A 20,618-nucleotide genomic window follows, 5' to 3' on the forward strand; every position below is an offset into this window, starting at 1 on the left:
GATACAAGATATTAAGACATGAAGGTGTTTACATAGTAATATTACTAAATTTAGCATTGTATTTCTAGAGTAAAAGATATTTAGGCATTTCCCCTATAATTTCTATGTTGAACTTTGTACCCTTCTAGGGTCCCCAGTATTAGTTCAGTGGGTGGATGGGGGGGGGTTGCCAACATTTGTACTATTTACAATACCTGGGGTATACATTATCTGAGGATGCTTGCATAGTAACCTCTCAAATTGCATCATTGTAGTTTCTAAGAAAAATGTTTTAAAATCATTTATATCTCTACATATTTTGTTTACTTTCTTGGAGCCCCAGTATTGGCTTAGGGGTCACAGTTTGAACAATTTAGAATCAACACTAAGGATGCTTTTATTGTTAATTAAGAAACTGTAGCATTGAATTCTTAACATTTTCTCTATGTTATATTGGTCTCGGGGTCATGGTTTTAATATTTTAGAATCAACACTGAGGATGCTTGCTAGTAATCTCAAAAAGAGTAGCATTGTTGTTCCTCTTAAGGCCAAATTTTCTTTTCCTTCAGTTCAGGTGAGCAAAAAACAACTTAAAAAACAGAAGAATATTTTGTTTTATTATTTCTACTCAGTTAAAACCAAAACACTTGAAGAAATTATGGTAATAAATATTTCAACCTGTATGAAGAAACATTCTATAGTTGTTAAACAAAAATTCTGTTCTGAATGTGCAGATCCATCTGTGGTAGCCAAGGGACACAATTTGCCCCTCTGAGCAGATCATCTCCCTTGGTAATCAAAGATGGTTCAGATCATTATCTTGTCAATATCACAGTGGAATGTACGACAGATCATTGCTACTGAAAGTTAAAAAATTCTAAGCAATTACATGCAATGCACATCAACATCAGGAATGAAAACGAAGAATATAGTGTCCATCTTCATTACTCTTGATATAATCATACACCAGGTATATTAATGATTTGTACAGCAATTCTGTAGAAGCCTTGAAGGGCACCTGTCCCATTTTGCTTTCAAACAAGTAATTACTCTGTTCCACTACAATGAAGGGGTTATCAAGGATATCAAAAGGAATGAAAGATTGATATGAACATTCCACAATGTTTCAAGTCAAAATGATGCAGTCATTCACATAATGTAACTACTGAAATGAATCAACAACAACAAAATTAGTTTTTGAAATTCAAAGCTTAACATGAATATCTGCATGTATGTACATGTAAAGAATATTTTCAAGTATGTACATGTAAAGAAACAGAGAATTTATTTACAAATAAGTAGAAGTTTTTGAGAACATTATTTAAATATACATGTATAAGATAAGAAATGGTGACTTTTTTTTCATCTGCAATTTCTATCCATTTCTTACCTCCCCCTCCCTTTTCCTTAAAGAATAACAAAAAAATCTACCAGTATTCGACAAAATACATTTAAAGTGAAATTATGATTCCTAAAATAAAAGAGACATACAATATCATACAACATATTTTCACATGATCGAGAAATTAAAATGAAAAATAAACAAAAGAGTAATCACAAATATATCACATCATTCTTAAAGAAGTAGCATTTACAGAAAACGGTTTTATTAAACAATAATCTCTTCCTGTAAGGTGTTACGGGGGCTCACTGTTGTATTAGTTGCGATTCCACACCTTTGTTCTGCAGTGTTCCTCTGCCTGAAAAAAGCCAAGAACACACTCATTTAAAAAAAAATTTTAAAACTTGAATATCATCAGCATCAAATTTTCAGTCAATCTTGCAATGACTTGATCTGTTTACCTGACACTTCTGGGCGTTTTTCAGACTGGCGCACCAATAAGATGGTCCATAGGTACACTCCTTCTTTCCCAGCTTTTGCTGTTTACTTTTAAAGTACAGTCTGGTATCTTTGGGAGCTGGTTTGGTTTTCTTCATCAGATGATTGATAAGGGACTGTTTCACACCATATTTTGAAGGACAAAGTTTAATTTCCTGTACAGAAAATAAGAAGCATTATTTATAAAACTTGATACTACAGTAACAGTTCTTTAGTGAATAAATATCAATCCATGTAAAACTGAACATTGGAATAGACAATGCAGAAATACCTGGCAAATCTTCTTTGGATCCAAGAGTTGTGAGAACAATTGGGCAATCACAGGACCATACTGGGCCACAATAGTGTCACACTGGAATCAAATATTGAATAGATATACATTTACATACATGTATGATCCAAAAGCATTTACCAGTAGTCAGATGAAGGTAATCATATAATTTTGTTTTGAATTTGGGAGAAAAGTTAAAGAGCCAAGATTTCATGTGAAATTTTTAAATATACATTTCAAATAAAAATTGCAAAACAAGCAGGACAAAAAGGAACTAATTTCTTTTAAAGCTGAGTAACCAGTCCTAATGTAAAAGTAAACCAATGTATGGAATATTGTAAGAATGGGGAATCCAATGAATGTGTGAGTTTCTTACCTCTTCCTTGAATGTTGTGGGGAGGAAGTTACAGACTTGGTCCAGGAGTGCCTCTACTGCCTGGACAGTCTTGTTCTCCTTCAGTGCCTCGTCCAGGTAATTCAGGATCACCTCGCACACCTCACACTTCTCATCCCCCAACCGCAAACTAGCCACTGAAGTCAAGAAGATTCTTTATCAGTAAAAACTGCCCCCAAGTGATTTTCAAAGTGGATGAACAAATACTTTGGAATTCTATACTAACAAAGCAAATCCTGAGTAACTACCAAGACAGTTATTTGTTGGAGAAAAAAAATTCCACCTACCTTGACCCGGGATGGGAAGAAACCTGATGGAGTTTATATTAGTTTTCTTTTGTTTGCTTGAGCACAGGTTTAGGGCTTTACACACAGTCTTTGGATCTCCCTCCTGAATCAACAGGTTAATCACAAGGTCTGCATACTGGTTCACAAAGTCAGTGCATTCCTGGCTGATGGTAGCGGGAAGCTTGGAGCAGACCATTTTCAGGGCATTCTCAATGGCTTCTCTGCTGCGGTTCTCTTTCAGAATGTTGTCCACTTCAGACATGATGTACTCGCACAAAACACATTCAACCGAGGCATCTACACTCTTAGCTAAAATAAATAAAATGAAATATATATTTACCAGTAAACAAAATAACATTGCTTACACAAACTTACATGTAAATGTGTACCTGGATCGTAATTTTATTGGAAAAAAACCCTGACCATTTAGTCAAAAGCAAAACAAGAGGCCCAAAGGCCTTGTTATGATAAAGAACATCAAACACTTTAAAAAGCAGTTTTCTGTATGGAAACGTAAAGCCACATGCCTCAAACACAATGAGTTTTAAATTTTTGACATGCCAATATAGCAGTATACTGTAGAATCAAGTACATGTTTATTCATTAAGTTAAAAATTTCATTGTTTTTAAACCAAATACAATTTCATCGGGATTTAATTTCGTCATATCGTATCTTTAAAATGTATTACGTATCAACTCTGTATTTATGAATACTTGAGTTAAAAATTCACTATAGATTTAATTTTACAAAAATAACAAAATTAAATCAAAGAATATTTCTGCTTCTACAGTAGTACTTTATATAGATTGAAATATTTGGTCCATTCTTTGAAAGCTGTAAAGGAGGAAATGGTAAACTTGGCCCATCAGATTGAACAACACAGGAAATGCAATAAATCAAACCAAAATGAGGTGTTTTATGTCAAAAATTTCATTTTGCACAACTTTCAAATTTAATAATTTTTTTTTTACAAAATAGTGTTTGGTATTTACATGTATATTTGTAGTTCTAGACTATAGTCTGAATTGTAGTAAAATAAGATTCCAGTTAACTTAGTTCTTCCACACTAATTTACCTTTGGCACTGGCTTGGCACAGGTTTAGGGCTTTACACACAGTCTTTGGATCTCCCTCCTGAATCAACAGGTTGATCACAAGGTCTGCGTATTGGTTCACAAAGTCAGTGCATTCCTGGCTGATGGTAGCGGGAAGCTTGGAGCAGACCATTTTTAGGGCATTCTCAATGGCTTCTCTGCTGCGGTTCTCTTTCAGAATGTTGTCCACTTCAGACATGATGTACTCGCACAAAACACATTCAACCGAGGCATCTACACTTTTTGCTAAAAAAAAAATGCAAAAATCATACATTAAATTTATTCATGTAGAATTTAATTTTAAAAAATATACAATTAACAAAACAGAGAGTTACATTAAGTAATCTTCCAAGATTTTTAGCAGACACCCTGTAGTTCATTGTTGAAATACAGTAAAACATTATAATAACAAAGTCCCAGGGACGGGCATATTTACTTCTTTATTAGGGTATTTCTTCGTATCCATCAGTATACAACATGTAATAAAATCATGGGGAATGAACATTACTTTTCTGTAAGTGTCATTTCATTATAAGCATGTTTGCTATAACTGTGTTTTACTGTATAGGTAATATATTTTATGAAAGGGTTAAATATAGCTAAATGTAGGAAATACTGTATCTGTTTCAAATAGCATTTAAGAATTAAATTGTGTATTAAATGAAAATATATGTTGCATCCCCTTGCCATGCATTGATAAGCCTAAAAATTTTGTAGGTGCATTCATTAAAAGTTTTAAAGTATCGTTGCAATGGAATGTTAATACCTTGGGGCATAAGATAGTCATACAAGGACATGTATCTTTCTCTTAAGATGCATCATCTTAAGAGTCTGTTGATCGTAAGCCTCACAATATACACAATATAATCAGAATCAGGAAGTGCTAACAGAGAGATGGAATATCCACATCAGTATAATGATCAATAAATATGAACAGACGTATAAAAAAAAAACAGATTCTACACCAGGTTACCTTTGGCACTAGCTTGGCACAGGTTAAGGGCTTTACACACAGTCTTTGGATCCCCCTCCTGAATCAACAGGTTAATCACAAGGTCTGCATACTGGTTCACAAAGTCAGTGCATTCCTGGCTGATGGTAGAGGGAAGCTTGGAGCAGACCATTTTTAGGGCATTCTCAATGGCTTCTCTGCTGCGGTTCTCTTTCAGAATGTTGTCCACTTCAGACATGATGTATTCGCACACAACACATTCAACTGAGGCATCTACACTACGCAAGTGGGAGACACCTTAAATAATATGAACAAGAGATTGATTGCAGGAAAAAACAAATACTTCAGTTTTAAAAATTGTTCATGTATCTAACATTTGATTGTTAAAACAGATATCAAAATACATAAACAAAAATAACATAAAATGATACACATTATCAAAAATGTTAAGGTTTTTGTTATAAGGTAAGCCAAATTCATACTATTGTGTTTGTCAGAGACCAGCTTGACATGATGCAGCTGCTGCTTAGCAGGTGCTTTGTCAGCAGTACACAGACCAAGTTTGGAGCACACTTCCTTGGGCGGCATGCTCTTCAGAAGATCAATCAAGATCTCTGTGTACTGCATGACAAAGTTGGAGCACTCTTTGGCGAGGTCACCAGTGGACAGGCGATCACACACAGACTTCAGGGCGCTCTCGATCTCCTCCTTTACTTTGCTTCCTTGGAGGATGGTGTCTACTTCCTTCATGATCATTTCACACAGGACACATTCTGTTGTAGATTCCACTGGTTTCTGTATAACTGCAAGCCATTCATTGATATCCATATATTTAATGTACATGTAACTGACCTTTTAATCATATGACAACATACATTTACATGTATATATGTGTGCATGTACTTCTTTTGCCAATTATTTCAATATGAAAATAACACAGGTGAAATTCTATTTGTTGTTGTTGAATATTACATGAATTGTACCTAATTTCTTGGATTCAGAGGTGCACAGCTTTAAGACTGTGCAGACTGTCAGGGGATCTAACTCCTGTCCAATGAGATCCAAAATAGCTGGTGCGTATTGTTTTACAAAGTCGCTGCAGTCATCTGAGTACTTGGCAGGCAACCGCTTGCAAACAGAGTTCAACGCCTTCTCCACCTCTTGCTGTGGTAACAAGAAAACAGGAAGCATACAGCTATATTATATGTCAATATATGTAAATGAAACAAATATGAATTATATTCATATGTAAAATAATGTATTTTCTTCTACAAAAGTAACCTACAGTAGTTGAGTTCTTTAGAATCATGGAGTCCAACTCATTGATGACCATCTGACACAAATCACAGAGTTCTCCAGCTTTTGGTTTTTCCTGTACATTTACTTTTGGTTTCAGCTGTATTCCTGGGAGGATGGGCATAGCAGCAACATAATAAGTTGTTTTACAGAATCCAAGCATTGTACACACTGTAGTGGGATCCTAAGAAAAGTATTCAATATTTTTGGTTTACAACGCATGTAAATACTGGGAACATAATATGTCTACTACAACAAGAGAGATATAACATATACGTGTTAGATATGCAATTTCTTTTCAGCAATAACCGAGTTCAAGTCTCATATAGTACACGTAATTTTTGTATGTTCCAATATTTTGTAAAACAGATTGATAAATTACCAGTTCATTGGCGATCAGTTCAAAGAGTATATCTGCATATTCATCAACTGCTGTTTTACACTGAAATAAATAACACAGGAACATAGTAGAGGAACAGTTTTCATCAAGTACTGTTAACAATTTTGTTATAGCCAATTTAACATTATATACATTTTTCCGGATTGAGTTTGAATTTTAGAATATTCCGGATTTCCGGATTTGGTTTTGTTATTAGGATTTTTCGCGGGGAACGAGCAGTTTAGATTTTTTCCTAGTCCCTGTGCTGAACACCATTTACATTTACCATGTTTACTATGTTTGTTTCTACGAGAGAAAACTTCTAAGTTGGTAAGTTAACATGAAATCTGCTTGTGTATTGTTTTGTGCAGAAAGTTATGTATAAACGATAGATATAAATGTGTAAACAAAAGTCTTCAACTGTGAAGATGTATTTTTAGTAACATGTTAGAATGTTGGCACAAGGGATATATCTAGAATGTTATATAAATTTAAAGCTATAAGTATCATCGTAGCATGTTTCTATTGTATGATATATCGGAATTTAAGGGTTCATTGTTTAGATGCGATGTTTTGTGCACTCTACCATAGGCGTACATATATATTCATTTTGAATTGTGTAATTTGCTAGTAGTACGAGTTTCGTTATATTTGCTAATTTACTAGAGCATATATATATAAGTGAAAGTATTGTTTACAAGAACAGGGGCATATATATTTACTAGAGTGATATTTGTCATATGCTGAGTGTGTTTTGTTTGTTTATTCATAGCATCAACAGTTATGTATGTTTTCTTTGTTTTTCCAGTTAATCACATCTAGTCACATCACGTGTCATTACATCAAGTCACGTCATCATGTCCTAAATCATCATTATAGTTATACAATGACTGAATAAAGATGTGCATTAACAACAAGTTGACTCTTCCTTGATGGTAGTCAGTACAACATTAACAACTTAGAAGATCTTGTCCCTAAAGAAGCTGTACTTCGTCATGGCGGATGGTGCTATGGGAGAGACAAGACCTAGAACTCATACCGAGAAAGGTTTAGAATATCATCTCGATCGTAAGTCTAAGTATCGTCTGGGATGTGAAAATAAACTGGTGTCTTTGAGTGAGGATATCGAAGAATTATTGACAACATCAACAGATGTGAATGAAGTCAAAGAACTGTACAAGAAATGGCTAAAAGTTTACGATGAACTTTTATTTACACATGAAAGTCTTCAGGGCTTATTGAAACTTTCGACCGGAAGTGGAGAAAGTGATGACAAAGAATTTCAGGACAGGAATTCCCGATTTCATAAAGTGAAAGATTCTGTAGAACAGTGGTTCGGGAAACATTCAGTGCAACCTACTCCAAAGAAAATACCATCTGATGTGAAATCGAGACTGTCAAGTGCATCGAGAACTTCAAGTCAAATTTCACTCGAGAAATTAAAGAAAGTCAACGAAAAGCAGAACTGTTGGCCAAAGTATCAGCTTTAGATGAACAACGAAAATTAGAAGCGGCTAAACTGGAGCTGAAAATGAAAGAAGAAGAATTGAAGATTAAAACTGAACTTCAGATAAGTGATGCACGATCCAAATTATTGGAAGAATTAGAGAAAAGTGAACTCCGTGACCAAGAACTAGAAAACTCCCTCATCAATGAAAATATAGACAGAATTGTAACTTTTGATCTTGATCGTGAGAATGAGTTCACATGTGACAATTCTACTCCGCGCATTCCTCATCGATCTGTGCAACGTTTAGTTAGACCAGAATTGTCAACACTCATATATGAACCAAGCAGTGAAATACAGACTGTCGCTCGTGAATTGAACAAACCAAAAGCTGATCTACAGAAGTTTGATGGAAACCCTATGAATTACACAAGATTTCTCAGACAATTCAATGCCAGAATTTGTTCTAATACGGAATCATACGAAGAACGGTTGAACTATCTATTACAGTTTACTGTTGGTGAAGCACAAAAAATCGTTTCTGGTTATTCATATCTGGATGCTGAACGTGGCTACAAAGCAGCACTGGAAGAGTTGAAGGATCGTTATGGAGACCCTGACATTATAGCGCAAGCTTATGTAAAGAAACCTCTCGATTGGCCTCCAGTAAAACCGGACAATGCAAAAACTTTAGATCAGTTTGCTATATTTTTGCGTGAATGTCAATATGCTGTTGAAAACATTGATACTGGTCGTGTACTGGAATATTCAGAAAATTTGAAACTGTTAGTGAAGAAATTACCATTTTACCTTCACGACAAATGGCGAAGCTGTGTATATGAACTGAAAGAGAAGAAACAAGCTGTGAAGTTTCACCATCTTGCTGACTTTGTTCGCAAAGAAGCCAAAAAAGCAACAGATCCTATATACGGAAGAGAAATTATGAGCAGTTCAGCCAACAAACATTTTCAAGACCAGAAGAAATCAGAAGCACATAAAAACTTTGCTGTGAAAACCAACACAAGATCTTTCTATGATAACAGTGCTACACAGATGAAACCAGTTTTCAAACATTGTACATTCTGTAATGGAGCCCATTCATTGGACATGTGTTTGAGCATTACTATTCTACCTCTTAAAGACAGATATGCATTCTTGAAAACGAATGGACTGTGTTTTGCATGCTTGAGATATGGACATGTGAAAACTAATTGTCGACAAAGAATGACATGTGCTCATTGTAAGAAGTATCATCCATCCATTCTTCACGTTGATCCTCCACAGAATGAAGGAACAAATGGAGCTTCAACTTCAAGAGAACATACTGACAGTGAGAACCCTTTGTTCGCTATGTCATCTACAGTTCATATGGGGGCTGGAAAACAAGCGCTACCTATTGTGCCGGTCAGAGTCAAGTCAAAGTTCAGTGACAAATACCTGGAAACATATGCTTTCCTTGACTCAGGAAGCAATGCAACATTCTGTTTGGAGGACATTGCAAGATTGTTAAAACTGGAGGGAAGGAAGATGAACCTCAACCTTACGACAATGGGCCAACAGCATACTCAGACTTCTCATGTGATTTCCGGGTTAGAAATATCCGACATCAATGGTGTGAATGTGTTGGAACTTCCTCCGGTCTACACACAACCTACTTTACCTGCATCGAGGACAGATGTGATTTCTGATGACAAGTGTGAACCCTCAAAGGAAGACAGAAGATTCCTAGAATGTGTGTCAAATTCTATTCATTTTGAAGACGGACATTACGTTATAATCCTTCCGTTTAAGTCAGAAAACGTGTGTTTACCTAACAACAGGAAACAAGTTGAACAAAGACTGTCTTCACTTCAGAAACGATTCAGTCGTGATGAAAACTTCCACAAAGAATACTGTGTATTCATGAACAAGATTCTTGAAGAAGGATATGCTGTCAAAGTTCCAGATGAGAAAGTTATTCAAGATGACGGACAAGTGTGGTACCTACCTCATCATGGAGTATACCATCCTAAGAAAAGGAAGTTGAGAGTTGTGTTCGATTGTGCAGCTCGATATCAGGGAACTTCATTGAACGAACAACTGTTACAAGGACCGAATCTCACAAATACTCTGATTGGTACACTCTTAAGATTCAGACAAGATGAGATAGTGATCATGGGAGACATCGATAGCATGTTTTATCAAGTGAAAGTACCACAGGAGGATGCAAGTTTCCTTAGATTCCTATGGTGGGAGGATGGAAATCCTAGAAAACGCATAATTGAGTACCAAATGGTAGTACATTTATTTGGTGCGACATCATCGCCAAGTTGTGCAAATTATGCTTTGAGGAAAACAGCGCAAGATTACAAAGGACTTTACAACACTGAAGTCATCAACACTGTCCTTAAAAACTTTTATGTGGATGACTGTTTGAAATCAGTGAAAACCGTAACTGAAGCATCTTCTCTGTTGTGTGATTTGCAAGATCTTCTTATGAGAGGAGGATTTCATATTACTAAATGGATTAGTAATAGCCGAGAAGTTATGACCTATATTCCAGTCTCAAGGAGAGCAAAGGAAGTCAAAGATTTGGATTTGGAAAATGATACCCTTCCCATCGATAGAGCCCTGGGTGTGTTGAAAATGATGTTTTTTGTTTCAAGATGGACATTAAAGATCAACCCTTAACGAGAAGAGGTATCTTATCCATGGTGAGCAGTGTGTTTGACCCACTGGGATTTTTGGCCCCGTTAACTCTAAAAGCAAAGTGTTTACTACAAGAACTTTGTAAACTTCAGCTAGGATGGGATGAGAAGATACCAGGACATCTCGCACAACAGTGGAATGAATGGCTACAAGATCTAGAGAGACTTTCTGACTTTAAAGTGTCAAGATGTTATAAACCTGTTGGATTCGGAGAAATAAAGTCCGTACAGCTACATCACTTCGCAGATGCCAGTGAACGTGGATATGGAACTGTATCCTATTTAAGACAGGAGAACTTTGATGGTGCAGTTCATTGCTCATTCGTTATAGGCAAGTCACGTGTCGCTCCATTAAAACAGACGACAATTCCTCGACTAGAATTGACAGCGGCTACAGTAGCAGTTCGCACAGATAAGATGTTGAAGTCCGAGTTAGATGTACCTATAGATGAAACTGTGTTTTGGACAGACAGCATGGCAGTTATTCGGTATATAAGAAATACCTCATCTAGATTTCACACTTTCGTCGCAAATAGACTTGCAGTGATTCACGAAGGCTCCTTACCTGATGAATGGCGATACATCAATACCAAACAAAACCCTGCTGATCTTGCATCAAGAGGCATGTCCGCTAATGACATTCTTCAAGGAAAACATTGGATAACAGCACCTGAAGTCTTGTTAGCAAAAAATGATAGTTGGGCTGAAAAACCAATGGAACTTTCTGATGAGATACCTGTTGACGATCCAGAGGTCAAAAAGGTCACAGTGAGGGCAGTTACTCATACACGTGAATCCTGTGATAATCATGTTGATAGTGTTGAAAGACTCTTGAACTATCATTCCTCATGGTACAAGTTAAAGAAAAGTGTGGCATGGATTCTCAAAATAAAGAAAAAACTGTTTCTCAGAACTCAACGCAAAACACAACTAGAAAATCAAGCAGCTGAGACATGTTTATCAGCTGAGGACTTGCAGGAAGCTGAAGTTGCTATTTTGAAATTCATTCAAAGAAAATCATTTGCATCAGAAATCGAAGAGCTGAAGAAAGGACATCCTGTGAAACTTAGTAGCAATGTCAGAAAATTAGACCCTATTCTTGATGATGGACTCATTCGTGTTGGTGGTCGATTGCACAGAGCAAGTATGCCGTTAGAAACCAAGCATCCAATCATCTTACCTAAGGATCACCACGTGTCAAATCTGATATTGAGACAGATCCATTGTGAACTGAAACATAGTGGTAGAAATCATATGCTTTCTATATTAAGACAAAAATACTGGTTAATACATGCGCCTTCTTCTATCAGGAAGTTGATTTCAAAGTGTATAGTATGTCGCCGCCAAAAAGCTAGAGTTGGAGAACAGAAAATGGCTCAATTACCAGAGGATCGTTTAATACCTGATGAACCACCATTCACTAGAGTTGGCGTGGACTATTTTGGTCCTTTTGAAGTGAAATTGAAGAGAAGTCCCGTCAAACGTTATGGTGTTATCTTTACTTGTCTTGCCAGTCGTGCTGTGCATTTAGAAGTTGCGTCTTCTTTGACTACAGATTCCTACATCAACGCTTTACGTCGTTTCATTGCACGCAGAGGTCAGGTGAAGAAAATTCGGTCGGACAATGGGACAAACTTTGTTGGGGCCAATCGTGAACTTAGAAACTCGATAAACGACTGGAATGTGTCACAGATTCATGAAGCAATGCTACAGAAAAACATAGATTGGCATTTCAACCCCCCAGCAGGATCCCATCATGGAGGTGTCTGGGAGAGAATCATCAGGACCATAAGAAAAGTGCTGAACAGTGTTCTTCGAGAACAGATCCTAGATGATGAAGGACTCAATACACTTATGTGTGAAATAGAGGCCATTCTCAATGACAGACCAATAACCAAGAATTCCGATCATCACAACGACCTAGAGGCTTGGACACCAAATCATCTCTTGTTAATGAGACAACAGCCAAATTTACCGTCAGGTGTGTTTACGAAATCCGACAACTACTGCAGACGTCGTTGGAGGCAGGTTCAATATATGGCCAACCTCTTCTGGAACCGATGGGTGAAAGAATACCTACCATTACTGCAAGAGCGTCAAAAGTGGCACGAAGTGAAGAGGAACCTGAAAATCGGTGATGTGGTTTTAGTGGTGGATTCAAACTCTCTTCGTAATTCCTGGCCCATGGGTGTGGTTTTAGAGACTGTTCCTGATCGTTTTGGACTGGTGCAACAAGTTAAAGTAAAGACAGCAACGAACACTTTGATGCGTCCAATAGATAAACTGTGTCTTATTTTGGAAATGGACGAACCTTCTGTGTGATGTGTTATCAAACTTTCATTGTGCTTTTTCATATTTATTGCTTATCTAAGGCAACCTATGACATTTTATTGATACGGGTACTTTTTCAATATGTATAATTTGATTATATATCAAGTATTATGATTTGTATAATTGTGTCACATAATGTTCCACAATTAAGGGGCTGGATTGTTATAGCCAATTTAACATTATATACATTTTTCCGGATTGAGTTTGAATTTTAGAATATTCCGGATTTCCGGATTTGGTTTTGTTATTAGGATTTTTCGCAGGGAACGAGCAGTTTAGATTTTTTCCTAGTCCCTGTGCTGAACACCATTTACATTTACCATGTTTACTATGTTTGTTTCTATGAGAGAAAACTTCTAAGTTGGTAAGTTAACATGAAATCTGCTTGTGTATTGTTTTGTGCAGAAAGTTATGTATAAACGATAGATATAAATGTGTAAACAAAAGTCTTCAACTGTGAAGATGTATTTTTAGTAACATGTTAGAATGTTGGCACAAGGGATATATCTAGAATGTTATATAAATTTAAAGCTATAAGTATCATCGTAGCATGTTTCTATTGTATGATATATCGGAATTTAAGGTTTCATTGTTTAGATGCGATGTTTTGTGCACTCTACCATAGGCGTACATATATATTCATTTTGAATTGTGTAATTTGCTAGTAGTACGAGTTTCGTTATATTTGCTAATTTACTAGAGCATATATATATAAGTGAAAGTATTGTTTACAAGAACAGGGGCATATATATTTACTAGAGTGATATTTGTCATATGCTGAGTGTGTTTTGTTTGTTTATTCATAGCATCAACAGTTATGTATGTTTTCTTTGTTTTTCCAGTTAATCACATCTAGTCACATCACGTGTCATTACATCAAGTCACGTCATCATGTCCTAAATCATCATTATAGTTATACAATGACTGAATAAAGATGTGCATTAACAACAAGTTGACTCTTCCTTGATGGTAGTCAGTACAAATTTTCATATAATGCAGATCTCGGCTTTCTCAAAAAAATGAAAAAATGTGTACATCTACCTGATCTGCTAATGAGCCAAGTTTTTCACACAAGTCTGTCTTGATGTAGGCCTTGATTTTTTCCTGGAGAGAAGAAATTACTTATGTTAAGTAAAAGGTTTAGTAAAATGTAAAGAAGACTGAAACATAGTACATGAAGCTTCATGTATGTATTTGTTTTTATATCTCAAAACCTTCATCTTAACCCAGTAACTGTTTCATGTACCTGGTTAGTAGGATCACGGTCCATGTCCCTGACCTTTGACATGACCTCTTTACACAGGTCACACTCCTCCACCCCACCAATTTTAGCCTAAAATGAACACAACAATTTCTCAGAATTACCTGATTAATCTTATCTTTCAGGACATTCAGAATTTCAGTGATCACAGTATGACACATATCACATTCTTCATCTTTGACATTCTTATAAACCTGTAAATCACATTACAATAGAAACTTTGAAATGAAACATGATTTCCAAATTTCCAAATATAGTACTTTGTACCAATACTGACTACCTTCTAGTTGTTGGTACATGTACCTTATTCAACTTTTTCAATTCAGTCCTGTACTGAATTCTTGTGACCAATGCCTTGTTAATGTTTGTACCATTACAGAATCCCATCATGTTGCAGAATACTTGAGGGTCCTGAATAAAAGAATAATATAACATCAAGTTTTGTTGCCACTTGATAATGTGATCAAGTTGGTGATTTTTTCAAATTTAACTTGATCTCTTAAAATTAAGAAAGGCATGGAATTTATTTTCCAATACATTACTTACTACTTCGCTGCCAAGAGTTTGCAGCAGTTGTGGTACTAGTTCATCAACAATGAAGTCACACTGCAAACACATTTACAAGTTTTAAAGTTTATGTATCAGAGTACTGCATTCATAAAATCAAGACCTACTGACATTGTATATAAATTTATGCTTTAGTCAAGGAGTGTGCATACATATAGCTTACATGTAGACTAAACTATCAGCATCAACCCAACAAATAAATGTACCTATTCCCTTTTATTTTACATGTAAATAATCAATGCCATTTAAATGTATCTGCATGCAGCAAAACCACATACCTGTTTTCTCTGCTGTTTAAATCCTACATCATACCCTTTATAAATCTTACTTCATATATTCTTTATAAATCTTTATAAATTCTACATCATATGAAAGCTGTACTTATAGTCTGTCTCAAGATATTTATGGTGCACATTTGGATGCTTTTTGATAATACACATACCTGTGAAAGAAAATTTCCAAAATATTTTATTCACACATTATCATTTTTCCCTCGTAAAAACTCACAGGAACGAAAACAGATTTCCTACATAGATTTATGATGGGGAATGCTGACATCTTTTCTCCATTCGGAAGTCACTCGGATTACCTCGCACAATTTTTCAACATTATCATCCTGGCTTATTTATGGCTGATGCAATGCTCAATTCCCATAGACTTTTTATTTTTAGCCGTGTATTGAAACCTAACAAGCTAGAGGGGGCATTTCAAAAGGGAAATCTTGTGATTTTTCCATACTATTGAATGAACATCTTCTGAATCAAGAGGTATTCATAAATATCAAATAATTTAAGAAAATATGCGGCAAAAATATCTTGGGACAGCCAATAACAGTATAAACCACACAAGGTACTCTCTATCTTACCAATCCCTCCTCAGATGGCAGCTGTGTACACAGTACATTCTTCAGCATATCTTTAATTTGATCCTAAATATAAATCATATGCAAATGTATATTCAAAATTTCTGTTTGACCTAATTTTAACACAGAATGAAGTTTTTTGAAACTCAATGAAGGTTTTTAAAATCTACAATACATTCAATATTAATTTTACATATTGCTTACTATTGTTGAATTATCTTGGATCAACTGCTTAATGTCCCCAAAAAACGCCACACAATCCTTGCAGATCTTGGTAACTTTGCCTGATACTTTTGGAACTCCTTTGGGATACTAAACCAAAAACTTCAAATTCTCATTTTGGTTCAGTATTTATTACAAAAATTTTCTTAAACATGTAAATCTCCTTGGCATTAAATTGTATTTGTACTTGAACAGTAAACTTTCTCATGATTACGTTTTATACTTCATTTCTCAATTAGCATATTCTGTTATCAGTGGATGGAAAACGTAAATTGAGGATTTGCTTTAAATTAAAATGATAGTTTTACAGATAAAACAAATTACAGATGTATCCACAGTACATATATTTGAACATTCTTATATTTGGCTATAATCAAGGTTTAGTGTACATGTATATGACTTTGGAAGATGTAATCTTGTTGTATCTCAATGAGATTTATGAATGCAAACCTGGTGTGTTTTGTCTTCAAATCCCTTGCACTGCTTGACAGCTGCACACAGCTGTTCATCTGACTGAAAGTGGATAAGTTATTAATTTAATAGGTGACATGCAGTGCACTTCTTTTCCTTATGATACAGAGCAAACCAATCACTATGCTACACCCCAAGGGGAAACAAAATTCTATTTACAAGGAAGCTCCTTTTCAATTTCAAGCTGTATATTAAACTGTTTCCTTCCTCAATTATCAAATGTCAGATCAAAGTATTATTGATATGTTTATAATGCCAGAAAACACAAACCAATTACAATCAAACATGTGTAATGGAGACTTAACACAAATTGTTTGATAAGTTACAAAGGTGATTTGTGAAGTGGTATTATCCAAACTAGATCAGATTAACATCCAACATTGTCGGAATCAAATTATACTGTCATTCGTTTCTGAGGTATCTGTAACAAGATACTTTTTACACTGAATTCTTTTCTACATAGTGTAGATGTATTTTTACAATAATTTTGTGTTTAAAACCATCCTGTCATGAAAGTGATACATGTGCAGTGATGAGGCTTTCCAGGGTTTTAAACCAAATATACATGTATACATCAATCATTCATCATGAAATTGGTATAAGGTCCTTTATAATCAATCAATATCAGTTGACTATTCATTGATTACCTAAATAATTATTTAAACTCACCGATGTATAAAACTATCATTCAGATGCAACCATTGTTACCATGCAATCTACCTCAAGGATAAAACTTTACTTACAATGTTGCTCTTTAGTAATTTAATCAGGAGTTCTGACTCTGTGGCAAGGACGCTGCACTGAAAAGGTAAAACAAAACATTGAAGTGTCTGTCAGTCATCTTGTATCTTCTTTATAAGGATTGTATTAAACTGTATATTAAGATCAGAACAGCACATAAAATTTTTTGGACTAACCTCCTTCTTCAGACTTTCATCAGGCAGAAATTGGCATGCCATGGTGAAGAACTCAACTATCTTTATCTAAATGTAAAAACAGATTTTTTTGAAGCTCTGATGAATGCTTACATTTATAAAGCTGGAAAATGTATATCTAGTTATCCTGCAATAGCAATTATCTTGGATCCTCAACCGATTTTCAAATAATGCTTTGACTTATAATGCAACTGGTGACAATTGAGTTGCAACAACAATAATTTATTAAAAAGATGATATAATGAACTTAATAAAAATAAAAGTTTACAACATACATCTCTACTTTTGCTTTTCAGCATCTTCCTTGTTTCCTTGACTACCATTTTGCAGAGATCACATGATGCTGGCTGCAAGGAAAAAAAAAATATTTGCTTTGTTAAAAACATCACTTTGGTAAGTTTATTTTTCAAAGAGTTCATAAATAAATACATTTAACTTAAGTTTACTATAATCAGTTGAGTGAAAAATTATCCATAATTTTGAATTACTGTTAAAATATTCAAGATAGGGATGACAAATTTGCCTGACACAGGCAAATCAGTTTTAAAATATTAATGCAGAGATAGAGCAAAATAAATCAATCAACATTTTCATTACTTAAAAAAAAATTTAAGGCAAATAAATTCTATCGATTTTTACAAGTGCGACTAATGAATAATAAAATATTTCTGAGACTGAGAGTTTGAAAGCTTCATAGAGAGGGAGATCTCACCTGTGATTCCTCCTTAATTATCTGTTTGCTCCACACTGTATCCAAGCAATGCTGCACTGCGCCGCAGGCCTTTGCATTTCGTGCATGGCTGCACCAATATGAAGGTCCCCAGGAGCATTCCTTTGACCCAAGAAGGGTACCACAGGATGCTGAACAAAGTATAACCAGAATGCAAGCACTAAAGTATGTCTTTTTTATTTTCAGATGCAAATAAAAGTATGAACATTGAATGCTATTTTAGCATAGTATGGAGTATGAGTGCAATGCTATGGGAACAATGACTCCCTCGTCATTAAAAATATTACTATTACCTATAACGAAATATATATAATGCAAATGTAGTTGTAAAAAAATAACAGATTGCAATCGAAAAAAATATTTTTTTTACCATATAAAAATTTCTCCTATAAATTGTTGCAAAAATCAAATAAAATATTTTTTTTTAATTGGCTTTCCATGTTTAAAAAACTTTCCTGATTCAATAATTCATTAAAAATAATAATTAGTCAATTAATTAATAAGTATATGTCCTTATCCAAGTGCCTAAATCAACATGATACAGTTACATTGAACAACTTTTGAACAAAAATTACTGCATAACCACGACAATTAAAGTATGTATACGAAAGAGCATTCCTACGGATACTGAGACAGAGCATCCACTGGACTGTGAACTACAGTGAATATTACAGTCAAGCCCTTTTTTCCGAGTCATGGGATACAATCACATGACAGAACACATTACATGGCAATAACATTATGTCATAAATTATTTACTTTTAATCGAAGTGTGTTTCACAAACAGGAAAGTATTCCATTCATCATAAAGCCATATTTCATCGATTTTAAAATTTATTACTTGGATTCCAAGTTAGAAATGACAATTACATGTACTAGATCTACCAATTGATCTTTCCGGACTTAGTATATCTTGCTGCAAACTAATTAGTTTACGGTTTGAAAAGAGTTTGACTTCAGTAATAGGTAAACCATCTATAATAATTGATGTGTAATATCAATTCATTAGATATGGCCAGAAATTAGTCCTGACTTTTACCCCATTTCATTTGTAACCAGTAACAAGGCACTATTTTCTGGTGACAAAAGTAACATATATGACAACACTGATTATTTAATCTTTCTGCTGAATGGTTTAATTTCATCCAGTAACAATGGTTACAGCTATATTCTATTGGTGACAAAAGGTAACAGAGGTGACGAGCATTTTTCTGTTTGGCAGGGGTCTTATTTTATTTGGTTACAATGGTAACAGCTATGATCTATTGGTGACAAGAGGTAACATAAGTGACGAGCCTTTTTCTGTTTAGCAGGGGGTCTTATTTTATTTGGTTACAATGGTAACAGCTATAATCCATTGGTGACAAAGGGTAACAGAGGTGAAGAGCCTTTTTCTGTTTAGCAGGGGGTCTTATTTTATTTGGTTACAATGGTTACACTGCTATAATCCATTGGTGACCAAAGGTAACAGAGGTGACGAGCCTTTTTCTGTTTAACAGAGGGTCTTACTTTTATTTGGTTACAATGGTTACAGCTATATTCTCTTGGTGACATAGGGTAACAGTGGTGACAGTCATTTTCATGAAATACAGGGGGTCTTTTTTTAAATTGGTTACATTGGTAACATTGGTTACAATGGTTACCTAGCCCTAAACTAACCCTAACCCTAATCCTAAACTAACCCTAACCCCTAACCCTAAACTAAACCTAATCCTAACCCTTAACTAACCCTAACCCCTAACCCTAATCCTAACCCTAATCCTAACCCTAACTTAAACCTAACTCTGTTTTGTAACCAATGTTACCAGTAACCACTGTAACCTGTCACAAGTATATCAAAGTTTGAAAATCATTCATAATCAAACATTGTTACCGATGTAACCAATGTTACTGGTTACAAATAGAAAGGGGTAAAAGTCAGGACTAATTTCTGGCCATATATGCAATTCATAGCCGTGTCCATGGTGTCACTGACAAAACAAATAAATCGGTATTAAAAAAATAAGGAAATTAGCTCAATAATACTACCCAAATGCAGTAAATTAGTAAGTAAGAATCTGGATACTTCAAAAATTACTGCTAGAAAAATTAAAAATCTTTGCATGTTTTCGCCGATTATTTTGATAACAATTAGGTCAATTCACTCTATGACAAATGCAATTTAATATCCGGTTAAATAAAATAATACATGACCTGTGTATCCACTGTAATTTGCACTGCTAAAAGGATGTCGACATGATCAAGGGGACATCGAAATTTAAGTAAGGACGTCTGCACTAAACCTACTCAGTGTTACTGATGATTGGGGTATATAAATCATTTCATGACCATGATGACGCTTAACCTATTCCGAAAATCGAAACAAAAAATAGATATATACATACCTATACCAACAAAAGATATCAAAAGTAAAATCAACCGCATTATCGCACAATCACAACGGTTGAGTCAACGGACGTAACTGAACTTGTTGACAAAAGTGATATCATGTGATCTGAATCATGTGTGAAGTCAGCAACAAATAACAGGTTGTTTTTCATTGGGCAAAATTGAAAAAGACTATTTACGCGGGAAAACGTTTGTTCTGTGAGAAATATTTCTTCCCTTTTTCCC

General features: G+C 35.0%; 1 protein-coding gene across 1 annotated transcript; it reads right to left on the minus strand.

The window, feature by feature from the left end:
* Positions 1-575: 575 nt before the first annotated feature.
* Positions 576-20,547, minus strand: LOC128167523 (uncharacterized). Its single transcript, XM_052833296.1, has 23 exons — positions 20,390-20,547; positions 17,988-18,136; positions 17,551-17,622; positions 17,258-17,323; positions 17,084-17,140; positions 16,320-16,382; positions 15,852-15,959; positions 15,651-15,713; positions 14,765-14,824; positions 14,522-14,629; positions 14,204-14,290; positions 13,999-14,061; positions 6,496-6,555; positions 6,103-6,297; positions 5,801-5,981; positions 5,300-5,620; positions 4,839-5,114; positions 3,848-4,111; positions 2,772-3,080; positions 2,467-2,621; positions 2,091-2,171; positions 1,783-1,974; positions 576-1,679 (listed from the first exon to the last, which is right to left on the minus strand). The coding sequence occupies exons 1-23, from the start codon at positions 20,427-20,429 to the stop codon at positions 1,638-1,640; spliced, it is 3,012 nt and encodes a 1,003-aa protein (XP_052689256.1). The 5' UTR covers positions 20,430-20,547; the 3' UTR covers positions 576-1,637.
* Between the last annotated feature and the right edge of the window lie 71 nt (positions 20,548-20,618).

This window comes from Crassostrea angulata, chromosome 10, assembly GCF_025612915.1.
Source record: "Crassostrea angulata isolate pt1a10 chromosome 10, ASM2561291v2, whole genome shotgun sequence".
NCBI lineage: Eukaryota > Metazoa > Mollusca > Bivalvia > Ostreida > Ostreidae > Magallana > Magallana angulata.